The sequence below is a fragment of the Pagrus pagrus genome, assembly GCF_965226575.1.
Source record: "Pagrus pagrus genome assembly, chromosome: 14".
Lineage (NCBI taxonomy): Eukaryota > Metazoa > Chordata > Actinopteri > Spariformes > Sparidae > Pagrus > Pagrus pagrus.
The window spans coordinates 9,129,164-9,151,207 of record NC_140198.1 but is presented as its reverse complement, the minus strand read 5'-3'; the positions used below and the strand labels follow the sequence as shown (position 1 = coordinate 9,151,207).

The following is a 22,044-nucleotide window of genomic DNA, read 5'->3' as shown; positions in this document are numbered from 1 at the left end:
AACTATGTTACTCATGTTGCTTCAGTTACCAACATGCCAACATTACATAATATAATGTAAGTTACGTCATGAACATGACTTTCATGCAAGACTTAAACAGCGGTCTGCTAGGTAAAAGTCCTGTGCTTGTTTGACTCAACCATTCCTCCTCCATATGTGGACTATGTTGTCTTTTCGCCTGACATCCACCTCTGCTCCTTTCCTCCTGCTGTAATATGTCAACAGCCACTAGAGGTCGCTGCCAAACAAGAAATGTAAACAGGGGTCGTAATAAGCTGCTTTTGCAGTCGACCTTTATGGTCGCTTTTCTGATGAGGACAAGCTGTGGTTGGTTTTCAGTTGGTTCAGTTGATTATAATCAGCATGGTGGTGCATTGGTTAGTACTGTTGCCTCACAGCAAGGTTTCAAATCCCACAGGGCCTTTCTGTGCGTAGTTTGCATGTTCTCCCCATGCTTGCATGGTTTTCCTCCGGGTACTCCGGTTTCCCCCACCATTAAAACATGTACCTTAGGTTGATTCTTGAATCAGTGCCCTTAACCAAAGGCACTGGCTAAAATCTGGAATTGGTCCCCGGGTGCGCAGGTTAACCCATCACGGCTCCCTCAGGATGGGTTAAATGCAGAGTACTGGGTTCATTACGTTGTACATTGTATGATATGTGATCAAAGAAAGATTCTTCCTTCCTTAATTATTATGCAGTTGAAGCTTAATAGAAGGAACTGAATGGTTTCTAGGGCGTGCATTTCAGAGTCACACAGTTGGAATAATTGCAGAAGAAGTTGTAAGAAGTGGATGAGAGTAAAGTCACTGGTAGTAGTTAGAGTCCCATCATGCAAACCTATAATCAGTAGGTGATGTGAGGGAGGATGTGTGTGTATATATGGCACCATAGAGAGGTTAAGAGAGATTTTTTCACTGCAGCCCCACTGAATGAAGCAGAGCAATGTGAAGCAAATTATAAGCCTCTGTTACCCTCCACCAACACATTCAGTAATTAGAGGAACATTGACGAAGTCAGCAAACAAAACAATGCATGTTGGTTTTTTTTTTACTTCATTTGCTGTTGTTTTGTCTCCAAAAAGCTATATCAACAAAACTGATTCCTGATAGTAAAGTCCAAATGTGGAAGCACTTTTAATTGAGTTTAAAGTTTAGAGTGTGACAAAGCTGCTAAAAGTCATTACACTTCATGTAATCATCATGCCAGCCGTTTTTGAGTTGTATATAACTCAAAAAGTCAGGGCAAACAAAGTGTATGGAAGAAAAAGAGGGAGAAGTACACGGTGGTAACATCTGTATGTGTTACCAAGCAGGAGCACTAAATATTTACTACATCCACCCTGAAATAACACTTGTTTCGAATAGAGAAGTTGGTTCTTCACTTGACTGAGATCACTCTCTGGGCACCAAAAATGATGATTCATGTCTCTCACTCTCTTTTTCTCTCTCTCTCTCTCTTTGGCACACACACACTCTCATCAACTCACACACACACTCACCCACACACTCGCAATTATGGCTCAGCAGAGGAAAAGACACCATTAGACAAAGTGAGGTTGATTACTCGTTAGTCATTGCAGGGCTGGCCACATATTGGCACACACACACACACACATAAAGCATGAATGGAGCAAATTGATTTTTATAAGGAGCAGGAAAGAGTTAAACGCTGTGGAATGATCTGATGTAATACAATATGTCATAGATTACAGTCAAATAGAGTCCAATAAAATGTAATTGGCTGCTCGGATGCATAAATGTATCATCAGCCTGACGTCAGCTCTGGTCCGAAATCAGCAGCTGTGATCATGTTTAGTGTGTGTTGCTTTAGAGGAAACCAATGACAACGCAGTGTCTTACTGAATATTAAAGGGTTATCGATGAAATTCTGTTTTTCTTCACTGTGTTTGCAGAATTTACTTTTTTTAACTATTAGACAATATTTTAAAGCAACATTATGTAGTATTTTGTGCGATTTTGAAGCTTAACAAGCCAGCTAATGTTAGAATACGCAGTAGTTCAACAGCCTTTTACTTAGCGAAGCTGTTGGCAGTGCGAATAAAAAGACAGTCTGAAGCTCTCTTTCTTGGTCAGTGTCTCTTTTTCTCTTCTTAGTTTCTTAGGTTCACCTGTAGAGGGTGCTAGCTCTGGTTCCGGTACCTATTCTGGCCTTGGGCGGTGTAAAGCTATCACTAACTTGTAGCTAATACTACACAGCAGTTACAGGTTACTTTCAGGAAACTACGACATCTTTTCATAGAATATGATCCAGTTTCAGCAAAATCTACCCACTCACCAAAGTTACATAGGGAGGAAACAATCAGAGTGGTGGAGTGGCTGAAACAGAGACGCTGTTCACTTTATTACAAGTCACTCTAACAAAATGATTCATTAAGCTATCCTTTTAAGGTAAATTAATTACATAATGTTGCTTTTAGTAGTTCAACATCTTGTTCTTTTAACGACTTTAGAGCAACACTTCACTTCTTCTCAAGAGAAATACTCACGTTTCTCTTGAGAAGCACCTCTTCAGCACTGGTGACTGTGAGCTTTTAGGATTTTGGCAGTAGAATCTAAGAAAAAACTGACAAAGAAGAGACACGTTAATTACAAAAGTCCCACACCATCACTTAAAGTCTGCGTAATCATTTTCTGTGACTGTCAGAGTCCAAACACTTTTAGGCCGTTTGATTCAAATCTCCATTATTGTTCCTCAGACCTGAATCCTGCTGCTGTTCCTGCTGTGGTGGCAGATCTCTTATCTGTCGCCTCCCAACATTGATTCAGCTTGCGGGCAGAAGAGGTACAGGCCAGTTTGGGGAATGACTCGAGCCACACAGCTCTGTTTATTTCCGAAAAAAGTTCACAGTGTAGTTTGAACTGTTTGTCCTTATAATGTACGCCTCGGTGATTCCTGTGCTCTTATTGATTCACAGTCTGACAGTTTGAGACTGGGCTGGTGCACGCACACTAACCATAACCTTGTTGAATCCTCACATCCTCATCACAATGTTTTACTTTCTCTTCTGAATCCTAAATGCAACCTTTAATAGCCTTGATAAAGTATAAAATGATGTCTTCCCTCTAAGCATGTATGTTCAGTAGACATCCTCTGTGTGGCAGGCAGCCAGTTTCCCCCCATGTGGCCTCAGACTGAACTGCAGTACTGCACCTCCTGAGGGAGCAGATGATTCAGCACAAATCAGCATGCAGAGAGTCTGACTGTGTGCGGTTTTTTTTGTCTTGTTTGGAAACTGTTTGAAGACATCAGACTGACACCGGCGTCGGGACATGCCTACTCTTCTGACAGTCACGGTTAACATGAATGTTTTCGTACCACTGCTGACAAGTGGCAAAGCTGCCTGTTTATGCTGTTTGTCACTTTATAATGCTGGAGTTAGCGTTCTTACGTGGCAAAATCACTTAGATGTTCAATAAAGCTTGACAAATACGATCATAATTATAGATTTCTTTTGGTTTCCTCCCGTCTGGGGAGCTAATGAGTGCAATCAGTTGCTGTAATAGAGTAAAAAAACGGGGAGTGGTCCGCCAGATGTCCAGAGGAGCTGGTTTGGGGATGAACCACCCCACTTCTTTGTTATCCTGCAGGGTGGTGGTCAGACTGGGAGGAGCAAATATTACAGTGACGTTTAAGCTTATTCATATGCACACATTTTATATTTATTTATGTATTTTTAATTAACCCCCATTAAACCAGGTCAGTGCATTAAGATTTTTTTTCTTAAGGGAGATACATGAACACAAAAAGAGACAAAATAAACAACAAACATAAACACAAGTCGCATTTAAACATAGAAATAAATTCACAACATTGACATCCAAAAGAAGATGCCTTTAATTCTCTCAATTTGGATTCAAAAGCTTTAAATGAGTTTAATTCTTTGGGTTTCAAGTCAATCTGAGATGTAGCAGAATACAGAATTACACATCTACCTACTGTATTTATGCGAGCCATAATTATATAAAGTAAATTATGAAGGCATCCTTCAGGGTAGTTATTAAAAATGTAGTTGGTAGAACATGATTAAAGACACTGGAAGAGAAAGAGAGCATCGTTAACGGAGTGAACCACCAGTTTTACACATAATTGTCAGTCATGGGGTGTATTACTCAGGCTTGTCCTTTTGGAAAATCTGCATCGCGAAAATAACCCTGATGAGCTGGGCCGGATCGAGACACATGCACGGATCTACACTCACCTAAAATATTGAACCTCAAGTCTAAGACTTGATTTAAATGTTCATATTTTTCTTTAATTCATTTATGTTTTCTTAGCTTAGCTTGAATGTGCAGGGGAAAGCAGTAAGTAGTGAAAGTCAGTCCATTCAAATATCTAGATTTGATTGAGCAAAGACACATTACAATGAAATGTAAAAAGCAAATCAATAAAATGTGTAATGTCGGGTAATATTTGTCCTACAAATACATGGGTAACCAATTGTATATGAATACAGCAATGTAAAAAGACATGCTAAAATATGTATCATACTAGATTAATAGAGTATTATAGTAATAATCATGTGGCAGTTATCTTGTTTTCTAAATATGAAAAAGGTTATCTCAGATTGGGATTGGACACTTGGGCGGAACAATGAAAAGACACTGCTGCATTATGGGAAATGAAGGATCCCGTTATTTGGAGGTTGGACTCTATCTCAGCCTCTGTTGCTTCGATGTTGACCATCTTTATTTAATTTTGGAAAAGCATCACTAAAGTGCTTTAACTCCTGCCAGGTTTATCCGACTGCCCACCTCATGTGCGTGTGTTGACTTTTTCACCCAGAAAAACTCTTAAATGAAATCTCCTGAGCATGAAATTCAAAACTTTCCTGCACTCGCCAGTTTCAAAGTAGATCTTTTGCCTTCCTAAGGTATAACGTGATCACACATTAGCAAAGTTATTAAATAATCATAGTAATGTGTATTAAAGTGAACTTTTCCATTAAGGGTCACCAAGGCGCCCAGTGTGCTGGTGAAGCGGTGATGACCTGACAGAGTCTTTTCTGCATCGTTGATCTGTCTGAGTCCTGTCTGTCTGTCACTGTCAGCCGGTTAATGTGCTCTGCAGAGGTAGCAAGCCTGCAGACTTCAAGTGTGTTTGTTGACGCTTTCTCCACAGCCTGGGAATGCTGAGGTAATGCTTTACTGACTGACTGCCATGAAAGGACATGTCAGCATGCAGGCGCCGTGTCCTCTTGTAGCCAGAGGCAGGAGGGAAACAATCAGTACGCTATTGATTTGCATTAAAATATCTGTCTTTCTAAAGCGTATTATCTCCGAATATGAACAGTTTTAGATTGCAGAGAAAGGTTGAGGGTAAGATACTACATTTAGATGTTTATAAGGAAATATATTTGGTCATGTGCACTTGAAAACATTAACACAAGGTGAGACAGGCATTGTGAACTCACATGTATGCACACACATGTAAAGCATCAGCAAAAACAGATGTCTGATGCAATGAAAATTAAAATACATATATGAATAATTTTAAATGATTCCCTTTTTGATCGCTCTAAAGCTTTACCCCTGTGTTATGAAGATATATAATGGTTGAAATGTCACAGGTAGGTTAACACTTCTGCATTCTGAATGTAAGACGGGGGAATTTTATTTTGTGTGTGATGGATTTCGGAAGCATCTTTATCCAAATTACATTTTTTGACAGTTTTCCCCAAAATTTGAAAAAACAAACCATTAAAACGTTTTACAATAAACATCTTGTTTAGGCCTAAAAAGATGAGATATGCAGCATGGATATTAATCAGATTTTTCAACATGTTTTGCACATAAATATACCAAAACTTAACTAAAAAAGAGCGACTAGTACGAGTTAATCTCTGTCTCACTTCAAAACAATGATGAATGAGTGTACCATTAAACAGCTGATGGTCGTAGTATATGTATTTTGATAACAACACACACACTCGGACATGCACAGGCACACCCTCAGTCACGTGCCTCCTCATTATGGGTGCATTAGCGTTGAGGAGGGGAGACGGTGGAGGAAACGACTAGTGGAGTGAGAGGAGGGGGGGATCCACTTTAGGTCCAAACAAAAGAGACACATGGCTGGGTGGGGACATGCAGAGACAGGGAGAGAGAGAGAGAGAGAGAGAGTGTGTGTGTGTGTGTGTGTGTGTGTGTGTGTGTGTGTGTGTGTGTGTGTCATGGTGAGTAGACATGTGGGGTGTGTAGTGTGGTGGGCAGGCTCTGTGACAGCTGCTACACCATTTTGCACCTCCTCTGTTTCCAGAAAAACAAAACACAGAAGTCTTTAGGTAATAACTAGTAACGGTTTACTCTCCTAATTAAATCTCATATGTTTATATTTATATTTTATCTGAACAGACTATCAGAACAACAATTTCAATTTTCTATTCTCTTCTATTTTTTTTACATTTTAAAAGGTCGATGCAGTGTATGTCTGTGGTGTCATTATATTCCAGTGCTGACCATAATATTAAAGGATGAAATACTGATATATTGTTAATAATACACATCATGTGAATAATCCAGCGCAGAAGATCTTTTGTTTATTAGTTCATTTGGATGCATTTCCAATAATCATCATGTGTAACCAAGGGCGTTGAAAAGTGGCATAAGGGCTTAGATGGAAAGACATTTTTTAAATGATCTTAAACATATTCAGTTTTAGGCGATGTAATGGGGGATCTGTATGAGGTCATAGTAGATAATTACAGCAGGAAAAACACTGCATGGCTGCATCAAAAGGGCATATCCTAGCCTTTTCATTGTCTACAAGATATTCAGCATAAAATGCACAATAACATTGACCAACCGAGTAGCATCATCCATATGCATGACATCCAAAACTCTTCGTGTTAGCTTTTTCAAACGTTTTGGGGGGAAAAATGCTTTTAAAAAGTGATGGGGACAAAATCTGCCAATTAAAAAAATTGTGGGGACCTAAAGGACACCCATGAATGCACTATTCTTTGTGTACACTTTTTTTTAATAGTTATGGCCGTCCACTCTCTCTCCACCTCCCTACACTCACATTTTGAGACAAAACACACATTTAAAGCTGATTATTTTTCTTCGGTTAATGCTATAATATCGTTATCACGTATCTGTTTCTATACAATGACGGTAATTTCTACCTTGCACTGATTAGACACATTCTGTTGCATCTTTAAATCAATTTAAATGCAGCTACAGTCGCTTCACAAATGCCTAAATAATATTTATTTCTTCACGCACTGTAATATGAAATGTATTCTCATACTTACTGCTGCTATTGTGATCTGATTTGATGACGTTGATGTCTTGTCATGTCCTTCATTCTGCTATTTTGACTCTATATTGTCTCGGTCTTACTTGTAAAAGAGAGTATTATCTCAATGTGACTTCCTAGTGGAATGAAGGTCATATATTTCGCTCTTTCCTTCTGGTTAATGGTGCTACACCCTCTCTTCTAATCAATCAATCAATCAATACTGGCCTTCCACTCTCATCAGTGGCGGCGGCACGCAGATACAGAACACAGTGGGTTGATTATAAACCAGATTACTTGCTACTGATGCAATAAAAAAAAATCTCAGATATGTCATCATCACTGACTTATAGCTGATCATATGTGTAAGAAAAATGTGTGACAGCTCAGTAATGCTGACAACTGGCCTGCCGCCTCCACTGCGCCCTCGGGTGGAAAGATTGCGCCACCGCACCCTCTTCCCCGTTGAGGGAGGGGCCGGGCGGCTGAGGCTCAGACGCTCCTATAGCACTCTGCGAGGCACTTTACATCGCGCTGACAGAGGGGCGACCATTCCCTGAAGCTCCCATCCAGGCGAGGCCCGCTGCAGCATCCGTACAGAGGGAATAGCGCTTCTCCGAGCTTGATTTTTAAAGGTGGAACCGGACGAAACATGTCTTACCAAGGAAAAAAGAACATCCCAAAGATCACAGTGAGTAAAAAAAGGAGTTATTTATGCCTCACTGGCTGTGGGAACTTTGATGCCCGCTGTTGCAGATCAGATCTCTGCATCAGTTGTTTCTCCGTGATGGATCATGTATATAGAAATATATATTTATTATAGCTGCGGGCTCGCGTTGTTTCCTCTCTTATTGTCACATTTGAGGGCTGGGAAAAAATGCGCACTATGAAATGGCATGACTGTGCTGCCATAGTGACAGGCAGGCAGCGAGATGAGGCGTTTTCTTAAAGGTGTCCTGCATCTTCTTTGTTGAGGGGATCCATGCGTGCTGCGAGCCGGCTCGCCCAGAAAAAAAAAAAAAAAAAAAAAAAAAAAATCACTGTAATGCTCTTGCAGCGCAAAAATCTGAGAGTTTACACTCACCTGATTGTACTTTACAATCATTTTTAAACCTAATTTGGTCGCATTTCATTAAAATAATGCATTAATGTCATTCACAGGGTTTTCATTTCTCCTGTAGGTCACTTGCATTTTGCTAAAAAGGAAGAAACAAAGGAAGAAAATTCAATTTCAGTGTGATTAAAATCACGTTTTAGCCATTTTGGAGAGCGTGTTCAGCCCTTTCTCTCTGATGGAGACTGTTTCGGGCCTTATTGATCACTCCCATTCAACAGTGATATTAATCCAATCTTCAGTCAGACTTTCTTGCCATTTTGATGCCCATATTTCTAGTCGCATGCCTTAAAGTATCCTCAATGATGCTATAACCTAATTACTCTATATTTTCATGTGGCTTTTATCCGGCCACCGATCACTCAAAAGTCAGCCGTGTCAGATAACGTGCAGTTCTTGTACATCGGCTCTGTATTTTCCCCCGTTTTATTTCAATGTGAAGAATGAAATGTGTCACCTGCAGACTACAGACATCCACGGGCTGCTGTTAATGTTGCAGCCTGGTGCAGAGGAGAGTGGAGGAGGAAGAGGAGGAGGAGGAGGAGGAGGAGGATAGGTGGGGAGGGGGACACACACGCCCATTTGTGATGAGCTGTTATAAGCCGGCCTTGTAATGGGTCGCTCGTACTGTAGTCCTGCATCAGGAGAAGGAGAAGGGAAAGATTCAGACTCCTGTCACAGCATCTCTCAAGCTGGTGGCTGGTGTGTGTTACAACTGCAGAGAAACCTCTCCCACTCCCTCTCCTTCTCTGTCTGTGTGTGTGTGTGTGAGTCTGAAATGCCTGCCTCCTAGTCTTCATTGTTGCAGCCAGGCTGCAGTCAGGGGTGTGTTGCTCGGCTGTAGGAGACTCAGCCTTTGTCTCGTCTCTTTAGGTGATATTATACCAAAGGGGTGATGCGGGGGAAGGCTGGGGTGGCTTTGGCCTGTAGAGGTTCATTAATGTCATTACCCTTAAAGTAGGGCATGTCTCTAAAATATGCTAAAGTGGGCCAGAATTTTCCATGGCATGTTTTACACTGTCATTGAATGGATGGAAATTTTAATTTAACCACCCCCCTATGGAGAGAGGGGTGTTTTTCTTTTTTTTAATATTGAACTGTCTTTCAACCCAATGTTAGCAAAATGTACATTTCTGCAAGCCCAAATATGTTGAAACTTTACATTTCTCAATGTTTTTCTATTTCATGTTGTGAAATTGCTTTTCCTTTGGTCTGGTTAGGTGTAAGCACAAAAACACGTGGTTAGGTTTAGGTTAAGATCATGCTTTGGTTTAAAATGCGATCGCCACAATCACGTCTGGAGATGTACGGAGATGTACTGAGGTCTCGTCAGAAACAACTGGTTTTGTTGCCTGGAACATGGCTGGACATTTCCTGACCTCTCTTCAAATATTTCCAGTTTTGTTGCCAGAAGCATGGCTTGAGATGTCCCGACCTCTCATCAGCAATATCTGGTTTTGATTCCAGAAACTGGGCTGGACATGTCCTGACTTTTGCTGAAAAACGCCTGGTTTTGCTGCTAGAAATACGGCTTGAGATGTCCTGACTCCTCATCAGAAATTTCCAGTTTTGTTGCCAAAAACGTGGCTTAAGATGTCCCGACTTCTCATCAGAAGTATCTGGTTTTGATTCCAGAAACATGGCTGGAGATGTCCTGACTCTTCATCAGAAATATCCAGTTGTGTCATGCTTACAAGTGCTTGCAAAAAGATTCACTGGTTTCACACCTTCTTGCCGATAGCTCCACCATCATCCCCTCCACCTCCAGATATGTCATATACTGTACATGCAATATGAACATGATATGACATGTTTTGAGTAAAGTCATTATTGTACGTAGGCCTATAACATAATATCATATCATAATATCATATCATATATCAATATCAATATCATATCAATATCATAAGACCATATCAGTGGTTTGCAGAAAACATTAACTGCCACCATTTTATCCTAGCGACTGGGCTGCTTCTATAAGGGTAGCGTTTTTAGCTGTTAAACTTGCAGAAGGCGTCACATTTATGTCAAAACACCCACATCCACAGACAAAATCAGTAAAACTCCCAAGGATAAGATCCGTCTCCTCTCTTTGTAGTCTGATACTGAGGCAAGAAGTCACACTCTGGGAAAATGTATAACACTTTTGTGCAATTTGATGCCCTCAAGATACATGTAATCTGGGCACTGAAGTTACATTTTTCAGCTGGAAGATGTTTGTTGCCCTGAAGGACAAGCTCCACCCAACATGTAACCAAGATGTTAACTTTACTGGCATTCAGCTGCTACCACAGCACAAAGTGTCTCATTGATGTCCTTGACAAAGAGCAGAGATAAAATGGCTTCACATCATCAGTTCACTTGGCACTAATTAATTGGCTTTCGGACATGATGTAATGAAGCACAGTTTCCACACTGCTTTACCACTTTGATCAGTATTTGCTCACAACATATCATGAAAGCCGTCTTTTTTTCCCAGCAGATTGAAGTTATTTTGATAACATAACACAATCAGGCGGACCTTTCTGAAATAATACCTGTATCAGCCACTGGGGGAGGCAAACATGGCTTGAGCTACTTTTCGGAAGTACAAGAGAAAAACATGTAAACAAAACAACCTGAGAATGAGATTCAAAAATCAACGATCTGTATCAAAACTGTTTTAAGAGTTTCCCTACATTACATAGTGTTGCTTTAACTGTTCATTAGCTTGCCTCGACTTTCTGTCTCTCTCTCCTGCTCTGTTGACTTTCTTCATCAGCAGTACGTTTCATAAAGTTCCCCAAAAGTCTTTCATCTACATCTATCTCTCAGACAGATAAAAAAAAGTAAAACATACTAAAATGGGTCGGCAGATAGCCTGGAGGTATGATTCAGCACTACAGCAAAGTTTACTTTGTTTAAGCATCGATTTATTACAGTTATTAATCTTACAGACACATTACCTCATCATCATGCATCCTGCAAACAGCTGTGTTTAAAAAAGAAAATCGTTTTAAAACTGCTATCGCTTCCAAAAGAAGTGCATGCTCTTGCCAGATCAAGATCAAGAGGCGAGGGTTGTCATACCACTTTCTTCCACAGGGGCCGCCAGAGTCAATAAAAATGAAATTAGCTTGTAGCTGCTTTAATTTACCAAGTAAAGTCACAGTTTTTAACAACCAGTTCAAAGTACTAAGGTAGTATTAAGTATTTATACTAAGTATTAAGGTACATAACCGTCCTCCCCTCTCAGACTTTCTGTATTTCCATGCCTGCCTGTTCTATTCCAGCTGTTTCCTCACGTCTACTCACTGCCAGAGTGGCTCTGTCAGATTTCTAGGTGTGGTTCTTCCCTTCTCCCTCTTACCCACTCACAGCAGCCTCAGTGTTGTTCCAGGCGGGTACATGTCATCAGTAATCCCCTCCAGCTGGAACGGGCATCTGTGGGCATGAAGCAGGGCCAGCAGACGGTGGCTGTGCCCTGGAAATGAAACCCGTTCCCCCCTGTTGTCGCGCCACAAAACAGTGGGCGCAAGTGGGCTCGAGTGCAAACAAAACACCCCGTTGCCACCCAGATGGCAGGAAAACACAACCCCTGTTTTGGTCTGTCGTTTGGGATGTGATTTGACACACTTAGATTCCGTCACGCACAAACTGACACTTCTCAGATCTTGACTGAGAGAGTTTATAATTTAACCTGTCTGGTTTAATCAGATCCATATCGGGTTGCTACCACCACTCCCGTCTATCACACGATCAACATTCCAGACGAGCACAGTTTCTCTTTGACCGTGGCTGGCAGGAGACGCCACAATTAATTTAGATTGATACGTCTCATTGTTTTCACTTTTCCAGAATGTGAAAAAAAAATCCTGTGCAGTTTTGGGTAAAGAGTAAATATTTGCGCGCGCTAGGCAACAGTGCTGAAGCAGAGGCCCTGGTGCACATTCAGGATGACTTCCCTCTTCCACTGGTTTCCCGCCTGCCTCCCCACTGCTCCCTCCACCCACACAAGGGCTTCCACTCATGTCCTCTCATCGGCCCCCTTTGGCCTGTTTTGTGGCCGGAGAGTTTTCCAGGACCATTCCCACTTATTAAGCACAAATGAGTCGCTATTAGTAATCTGCATCCCACTTTATGAGCGCTTCTCCCTCCAGTCTGGTGGAAATGGAAAAAAGTTGTCAGTGCATATCAGCGTAGTAGTACAAGAACAACATCCTGCCGTCTATTTTTGATTACTGCTGGCTTGTGTAACAGAAAATGACAGTTTCCTGTGCAGCGAGAAGTGGTTTATTTTCGGCTCTTTATTATTTAGGAGTTGAAAGACAAGATATTCTTTCCACCTGAACTTTACTTAACCATAAATTCAATAGATGAGCCTGTCAGCACTAGAGTGAAGCTGCAAATGAGGAAGGTAAAAAGGGGCTTCATTACTTTTCCAATGACTTCAAATTATGGAAGAGTAAACCAGCACACAGCAGATCTGCCACATTAAGTTAAACTCAATTATTATGATAAACTTGTTACAGACCTTTTAGAGGCATGTGTGTTTGACCTGAGTCGTGTTGTTTGCGTGCTGTTTGTGTTAATCCTCCTACAACTGTCCCAATTTGTGGACAGCTGAAGGAAATCCTGCACTCTGTGACTTACTCTAGTAAAACACTAAATCCTCTAGTGTTTACCCACAGCCAAAGTCATAAGAGTGGGTCATACTGTGGTCACGCACACACGCAAGCAGATACACAAGTGGTTGTGAAGATGAGTAAGAAACATTTGTGATTGTTAAAGCCATAATAATCTCCGGTAACATTTCTTTGTTTCAGATGTTTCCCCCAAAATAAACACTCAGATTAGTATTTATTATGGCGAATGGTGGCCTGAAGGTTAAAGAAGCGAGCTTATCTTGTCTCAGCAGTTCAAATCCCCAGACAGGCAGGATAAATCTGGGTGGGGGAAAGTGACAGACAGCGCTTGACTCTCCCTCAATACCACCACTTAGGTGCCCTCGAACAAGGCCCTTAACCCTAACAGCCTCCAGTGGCAGCAAATTTCACTGTGGTAGTACTGGGCCGCTTCCAGGTGTGGATGTGTAACTGTGAATGTGATCAGGGCGTTCCTTGAAAACAGATCATTGCTCTCAGTGAACCATCGCTGAATAAATAAAACAAAAGATTACCCATAAAACAATACAGAGCTCTGACAAAAGTGTTGCATTTCCATGTTTAGATCAGCCGAAACATTTTGTGATTCGTTTGATTGGATGTTTGTTGAAACGTAATTTAATCTTTTTTAAAGGAGCTACAAGGAACTTTTTTTTTGCTTTGATTCTGGCGCCCCCTGTGGACAAAATCAGTATGCACCACCGCTCGTGTCTTGAAGATCTTGATCTGGCTAATGTACAGACCACTTTCAACCTTTGCCTGGGAAAATGTAAACATAGGCTCTTTGAGTCTCTGTGCCGTAAATCATTTAATCTGAATTAAATCTGGTGGCAGGCACTAAGAATAACAAAGAAAAAAAATCTTGTCACTGATGGTGTCTTTTGCTTATATAGGTCATATACAGATTCATATATATAGATTCATTTAACACCACAGCTGTGTAGGTTTTGGTGCCTCAGTTGGCCTGTGTAGTTTCTTTTGTTTTTATAGGCTTGTAAGGGCTTGGTGAATAAACACGGGCTGCAAAAACATTTCAGTGGTCAAATTTGTGCTCCTTTTTCTGTCTGAACTATGCAGTTTATTGTTCCCAATATACAGCTCATCTAGTGAGTTTATTTTTCTCTTCCGAAAAAACCTGGACGCTGTACTGGAGACATGATTGACAAATGAGGACATGGTCAGTGACCCTGGAAGGTCAGAGCAAATCAGCATCAACCTCAATATTGATGTCTTGTGTTGATATTCAAAACCAAGATCAAATTGTGCACTGATACAAGATCTAAATTGTATGCTAGTATAATTCTTTGTGGCCTCATTATGCTTTATTTTCCATAATTTTCCATGTCTCAGTCCACTCTTCAGGGAAATACAGTTGGAAATGAGATCAGATCACAAAAACAGGGTCGATTCAAGCTGTTTCTGTCATACTTTTTTACAATGATAGCTTTCTGACTTGGCATTAACAAAATATAAAATTTGAATGAAACAAATTACAGACTTCTGCCTATTTAAATGAACCTCTTTATCAAGAGATTGCCACAGACTCTTCAGTCTGACTGTACCTCTGCCTCTCCCACGTGGCTGTTCTTCAGTGCTGTCGCTGCTTATCCTGGGAAACACAGAAAATCACTTTCACAAATCACATGTTTGGTCAATGTCTGGTCAATGGGTTTAAGTTTAAGAGTTGCCTCCTCCCATCCAAACCTGAATCATTCAATCTCTGAACGCATTGAGGTGCTTTTCAAAAATCCAAGTTTGCTTCGTAGTATAAATTACGCCAAAATACAACAACAGAGATGCTTTGTGATCTACAGTTCAGTGAACTCAGTGAATTAATATTGTGTCTTGATCAGGCAGACTATAACCGTATCCCTTATAATAGAGTAATTACTAAAATAAGGTAGAAAATATGAACAAAGCTGCAACCTCCAGGGCTGAAAAATGAAGCCAACATGGAAGTGCCAAATCCTGCAGTTTCTGAAATGGCCACTTGAGGCTGACTCCAAAAGTGAGTCAATCCCAATAACCCCCATTTTCACGACTACTCTCTTATTTAGATTATATTAAGACTTAAAGTTATTGCCAATTTTTGGATTAGCTGGCAGTCTAACAGTTGCAGTAGCAGTTGGCAGGCGCCGCCAAGACGGTGACGGCAGTAGCCACAACATTAAGCCACAAAAAGACTCTTCAGAAACCCAGAAATGGGTGACATCATGGAGACTTAATCTGTGTTTTTATAGTCTATGATATGATCTGGTCCAGATCAATGTCTAACAAGGATTCAGACGGAAGTGTGGACAGGAATCAACTGAAATCAATAGCCACTCTGGTTTAAAGCAGAGAATGCCGTAGCAAGTCATCGGTGTCTATGCTCAGATTTTACATCTGCCACTACATGCGCGAACAAAAGCAGGAGACATTCCTACAGAGTTGAATTTCACCACATTTAAGAGGTTATCATGTATCGTAATAGCTCCTTAAAGCATTCCTTGGTCAGTACTAAGTTTCACATCACACATATGCACACGGTGATGTTACACTTCTCAGATCCACCATCTTGAAACAGTGGTGGACATCCAGCCCCATCTCAGACTCAGGACTCATGTGAATACCACAAACAGCCACTGAGTGCCATCAAACCGTTCTTGCCAAAGCAAGGGCTGCAACAACAATCCAAACAGCATTATGACTGCGGTATCCTTTTATTATGTGGATGGTGCTGTCTCGTTAATGTTGTAACAAATGGTTAGGTTTACTTTCATAACCACATAATAGCACAGATGGTTTAACTCTGTCACTGTTACACAGGCACGAGAGTTTGAGTTCAGCTACATAAGGAAGAAAATTGCTATATAGTGAAGTTGTAAAAATGTACAGTGGCATTATTGGCGACGGTACATATCCACAATATTCCCACTTTCAGGAAAAATACATTTTGACATATGTGGTGTCTCCTTTTTTCTTGTGTAAATAGGGAAAATAATGTAGAAGTGCTGCGAAATCATTTTAGGAGAAAATTACAGAAACGTGCATACGTTCTAAAACAATAAACAGTTTTGTGTGGCCGCGTTGGGAAACAGTCTGCTGTCACTTGTTATAATTTCTCTTCGGTGTTGTAAGTGTAACATATTGCTGCGTGCGGTCAAATGAAATGAGTGTTGGCCAGCGTGGTGTCATAGTTTCCAGGGAATAGCCAGAATAAATGCTGGGTCTGCAATTAGATTTATGAAGTGTGATAAACAAGTGTTAATGAAAAAACTCCTGTCTCAGATGAGGTGTCTTCGAGGGAGCTCGACAGTTTAGATTTCAGTCATGTGTTGTTGAGATTCTTTGACAGTTTTGCCACACTGGTTGCCATTCAGAAGATCTGTGCCGTTATACTTTATGAATGATGCTGGCATTAAACTTTTCAACATCTATTTTTCCACCGACCGGGAATGAGTCAGGTCTGGTTCTAAGCTCGTTATGTGTTTCACTGGCGGATGCACTAACTGAGGACTAAGCAGACTGACAGTTGTTGGGATGGAATGCAAATGGAAAACTATTGATTGTCAAATGATTGTGGTCTCTTGCTTTGTGTAATACGCCAGTGGGGAGAGTGGGTATGTGTGTATGTGTGTGTGAGAGAGAGAGAGGGAGAGAGTGGCAGCCATTCAGTTAGGCGCCCAAGCATGAGGGCACACCCCTCACTGCAGTATTATAAATCAGTTCAAAAGTCTTTACGCGTCTGATGCAGTTGATGAAAGCAGGTCTGTACTGCTAAGTTTCACTCTATTCCTAACGTATAAGGGCTGCAACTAAGGTTTTTTTTTTTATTATTGATTAATCTGCAGATTATTTTCACAATTAATCATTTAGTCCATAAAATGTCAAACAATTGTGAAAAATGCTCATCACAGTTTCAAATAGCCAACATTGACGTCCTCAGATACCTTCCAACAGTCCAAAACCCAAAGACTCTTCGTCTACTGTTATAAATGACACAGAAAAGCAGCATTTAAGGAGCTGGAACCAGCAAATGTTTTACATTTTTGCTTGAAATTTCTTAAACAGGTCTATGGGTCCTAGTAGAATACGTTTACTTACTTTAATGTCCAAAAAACACATTATTTTTCTCATATGGTGCATTGCTGCAGCTTCCTTTTTCACACTGTGTCTTGAATGCTTTGTTTTAGCTACAGAGTGAGACATCTCGCCTCTGTTCAATCTTTAGTGAGAGTTGCACATGCGCATTACTTAAAGGATAAGTACCGTTTTTTACAACCTGGACCTTATTTCTCGAAAAAAATATGATCGTTTACTCACCCAGATAACTTTGGGATCATTCGGAGTCGTACGGACGAAAATCGATCCAGTTTGGCGCTGCAATATCCATATAATGGGAGTAAACGGGGCACCGAAGCGCAGCGTCTATATAACGTATTATCTGCCGCGAAAATTGTTTATTTCGCCAATATTTTGTTATGATATGGTAGCGCTATCCCTCCAAGCTGTTGTCAACATCCGGGGTCATTGACCTGACCTAACCCCTGACCTAGATGATGTCATTTCCGAGCGCCGCGCGCAACCGCGAGAGCTGGCTTGTTTACCTGTAGCTGCTACTGCTAGTTTTTTGCAACATGGATGAATATTTTTCCGATTCTGAGGGGGTGGACGATGACTTTGTTTTTGATGGACGTCCTTACCGCTTTGAGCCAGAGTACACGGATGAGGAGCTCGTTGAAAGGAGGATGCGGAGGCAGAGAGAGGAACAGCTGGCCAAAGAACAACAAACGACTGCACGTCCGCGAGTAGATGGTAACTGGTGGTGTTCTTGTGGACAATGTTCATCTATGACAACAGAGGGGGAATGTCTCTGTTGCTCAGAGTGGGATTTGAGGCCAGGAGATACGCGTCTGGATGTCTCAGTAAATGTCTGTATCACAACACTGGAGGATTTCCGTGCAATGATAAACCAGGCTGTGGTAGAGACTTTTTTTCGTGTCCCGAAAGTCAACTGGAAGACCCAGTCAAAGCCTGCAGGACCAAATGGGCAACTTTCGATTGAGTAAGTAGCTCACAGACATGCATAGATTGTGTATTTGCCTTCAATTAGTTTGCTTTACGTATAGACAGCCGGACTTCATAAGGGCAAACTTTTCTCCCTCCTCTGACTTTACTTTCTTCTAATCAACTTCACCCTCTGTCCTATAGGCAATGCAGACTCGTAGCATATCGCATTGTGCTGGAGTGGGCGCTTGGAGGGGAACGTCTTGGACCTGGCAACAGAAGAATTATTCCTAGCTGCATTGTTATTGCCATCAGGACCAAGTACCCATCACCAACAGGCAGCTATGTTGGATTTACTGAGGCAGAGGAGATTTTCACTATCATATGATTATTGATACATGACCAAACATACATGTTACTGTATGCTACAGAGAACTATATGGTGAACTGTAACATTTCATTACTCATGCTCATAAATAATGATAAAACACAAAAGTTCTTTATTTGTCTTTGTGTCACTATGCTGTACATGCAGCATACAAATACTTACAGCACAGTCAACAAATCAAACGTCAGTGTAATAACAAAACAAAAACAGTCCAAGGCACAAAGAGAAATTACCATGACATCACTATCAAGCCGTCAGTAAATTCAATGAGGCTAATAGGGTGTAGCTCTGAAAAAACGTCCAAAACGACTGGTCCGTCTTGCCACTAGAACATCTGTATCTGGTCTTTGAAATGGAGCAATGTTTTGAAGCAGTTTTCTTTGATGAGGTCTCCTGTCTTTGCGAGGCACCGTGTAAGGAACATTTGGATCGTCCCTCATCTGCAGGACGCGCTCCATGAGGTCTCTCCGGAATGTCTGTGCCGTCTGCACATAGATCGGCTTTGTCACCCAGTCATGGGTCTGTTTGGAGAAGGGAAAGCTCCAGCACAGTTGTCCTGTGAAAAACATAAAAGCAGTTTGTTATTATAGTTCACCATGGCCAAGACCTTCACTGTTTTCATGTGAATGCGGTTTTCAATATCAGGAAATATACTGCAGCACAAAACAGGGTCTTGCAAAGATATATAAAGATTGTCAATTGTCAAAGACAGTAGAACACAAAGCAGACCTTTAGAAATGTGCAGCCCCTCATAACTTCAATGTAATTTCATTATAATAATAATAATAATAATAATAATAATAATAATATAATTTTGCAGGGTGTGTCTCTGGCATCCGTGCGGCTTTCTGCATCAACCTTCAGTAGTTTCTTTGTTTATTGTTGCTTGTCGATAACAAAAACCTACAATTGGGAAAATCTATCAATATATATTTTCATGCAATCTCAAGTTACCTTCTTTAGTGGTAGCCTGTGATCTGCCAACATTCTCATTGTGGTCCATGATTGCCAGCTGTGTGCGTGCCCGCATGGAGTCATAGTGGAAGTGCAATCTTTTTGGAGCGTACTTCAGCACCACAGAGTGATACGCCTCCAGAGATCCTGTGTTGGTGAATGACAGACAACCACAGACAATATATAATTTGACTAGTATATCTTTTACTCCCTTGTGAACTGTAAAGTTATTAGCTTTGTCTGTGCCACAGCGCAAGCTTTTGACAAGACAGGTAATGGATAAAAACTATGAAAAACATTACAAGCCTACAGCGGCAGATTGCAGTTTCACCATACATTTAGAAGAAACTATAACTACTAAATATTATAAATCTGTAAAAGGGACATACCAGTATGTTTGAAAAGTGACATTTGCCTCATATCCCGGAGGAGATTTTTGTCTGTCACAATGGCTTTGAGGGCGTTGAAAGCAGGTGAACCAGGTTCAATCCACTTCTTCCTCTCTTGCTGCTCATCTGTCAACCGAGGATGAAGGCAGGTGTACTCAACACCGTCTTCTTCCCATCGATGCACGCCACAAATGTGATGCAGCACTGAAGTCCATCGAAGAATGCAAAGCTGAAATGATGAAAAAGCAAAAAATTTCTCTTCAAGCATAAGTATGACATACAGGACTGTAAAGCTAAGTGTACAGTATTTATGTTGCAGATTATGGCCGAGATTTATCATATTTTAGGTCATTATGTTTCAATAAGTGGAAACAATCAAAATCCTATTCTGGTCCTGAATATAATCTACGATTGTAAAACAATAAGATCATGTCTTACTTCCTGATCTCCCTTTGAGGATTCACAGGACCAATACAGATGGTTGGTAATGGCTTTCAGCCAAGGCAGGAGGCCTTTGCTGTCCTTCCTGTTTGATGCAGCAACAATTTTCTTCTTGACACCTGAGAAAACACACACAAATAAAACAACAACCCAATCAGTAAATAATACAATATGAACACATGCTAGGAATTGGAATGTAAATAACTTCTCCTTTCTATCACTCAATATACACTTCTATGACGTGTGTTAGAAAATAAAATGTGTGGGCTTATAATAGTAACTTACCCTTGACAACATGCCAGGGGTCAAACTCATGCCGGATTTGTGGATAGTCCTCTCTCAACAGTTTCCGGATGGAGGGCGATCGGTCAGTGGTCATCACGGCCACATCCACCCCACAATCCAGCAACTCCTTCAGGCCCCTCTGGAATCCCATCACCTCCATCGCGACAGAGCTTGTTGTTTCTGACACCTAGAGCATAACGGATATTCAAAAGTTGTACATCCACAGCTGTTTTTCTCCTTGTGAAAGCAGCCTTCTATCACAGTGCATTTTAGTTTTGGATAGATAAATTACCTGGACCAATTCAAAATGTACAATCTCCTTGGTGGCGTCATTTTGGAAGGAGTAGGTGGAGTACTTCGCACTGTAACCTGAGAAAAAAAACATAGATGGTACAGTTTCCCGTTGGAGGGGGGTTAGGGTTATGATGGTGTATGAGATGATTATGTAATATTGCTAACAATCTAATATTTACCTGGACTATCACACCTTGCATCACCACAGAGTTCATGCCGCTTTCCGGATTGTGAATCTTCCCTGAGCCGAGATATTATTTTGTCATGTTGATCTTGGTAGGCAGACTGTATGGCCGGTAGAAGGTAGGTCCTCTGAATGTTATAGAACTGCGTTTTCTGAGGAATGTGAATGTTTATAAGAGTGGCCCAGTCTGCCAAGTCTGTGTATGTGGATCCCGTGAAAAAGGTTGACGCACAGATTTGAAGATTATTTTCTGGCATGCCTCTTCGGTTAGGACATGATTGCCAGGAACCAGAATGTTTCCCACAGTTCCACTGGATCTTGATTTGGCTGCCTTTGGTGGTGATTGTAGTCTCGGTTATGGCAGTGGTACACTTGGGACAGGTTTGGAAAAGTTGAAGGAGGTGTGACTCATTCACCAGCCACTTATTTTCAGCCCATCTTGTTGTGTTGTCTCCAGAAGAGCTTACAGACCCAGACGTAGTCCCTGTGCCTGAAGCTGAGCTGGAAGTTGGTGGTACGAAGCTGGTGTCTGTGGGATCTAGTACCAATTCCCCAAAACTCATGCTGACATCACGCACTTCTGGGTCCATTTCACCTTCCTCTTCACTCTGAAGACACAAGATAGTTGTGTAATTATCTTCACAAAGTCACATATGGTCAAATAAGAAATTTTCACTATCATAGCAATATTTGGCAATTTTTTTTATGCAGACATGTTTATCCTTTTACAAAGAAGACAAGCCTCTCAACTCACTTGCAGTGATGGCAATGATGTAGAGGCAGACGGGTGTGCAGTAATGAAAGTGGAGGTTGATGTGGATGGGATTGGGTCCTAGTGCACACAAAAAGAATACACATTGTGTCAGTGTAATTATGGAGGGGCAAAATAGATACTCTGCTAATATCCATAAAAGATGTTTTTGCTGCTGTGCTTACCACTGACTGTGACCATGTAGGAGCCAAAGCAATGTATTTCCCAGACAGGGATCGTTTTGTGCGTGGTCCTGTGTGAGGTGGACTTGTCAGCATTAGAGTCAATGCAGGGGATAAAGATGTCCTAGACGATCCAGATGGCTCCTCAACTGCTCTGTGTTGGCTTTTGA

General features: G+C 41.1%; 1 protein-coding gene across 2 annotated transcripts in view; it reads left to right on the top strand.

The window, feature by feature from the left end:
* Nucleotides 1-7,750: 7,750 nt before the first annotated feature.
* Nucleotides 7,751-22,044, top strand: part of dpysl3 (dihydropyrimidinase like 3) — a 44,149-nt gene continuing 29,855 nt past the window's right edge. For both annotated transcript variants that reach the window (XM_084373279.1, XM_084373278.1), the window contains exon 1: nt 7,751-7,951. In XM_084373279.1, coding sequence (XP_084229405.1) covers nt 7,913-7,951 — 39 coding nt within the window. In that variant the 5' untranslated portion in view covers nt 7,751-7,912. The remainder of the gene's footprint in view (nt 7,952-22,044) is intronic.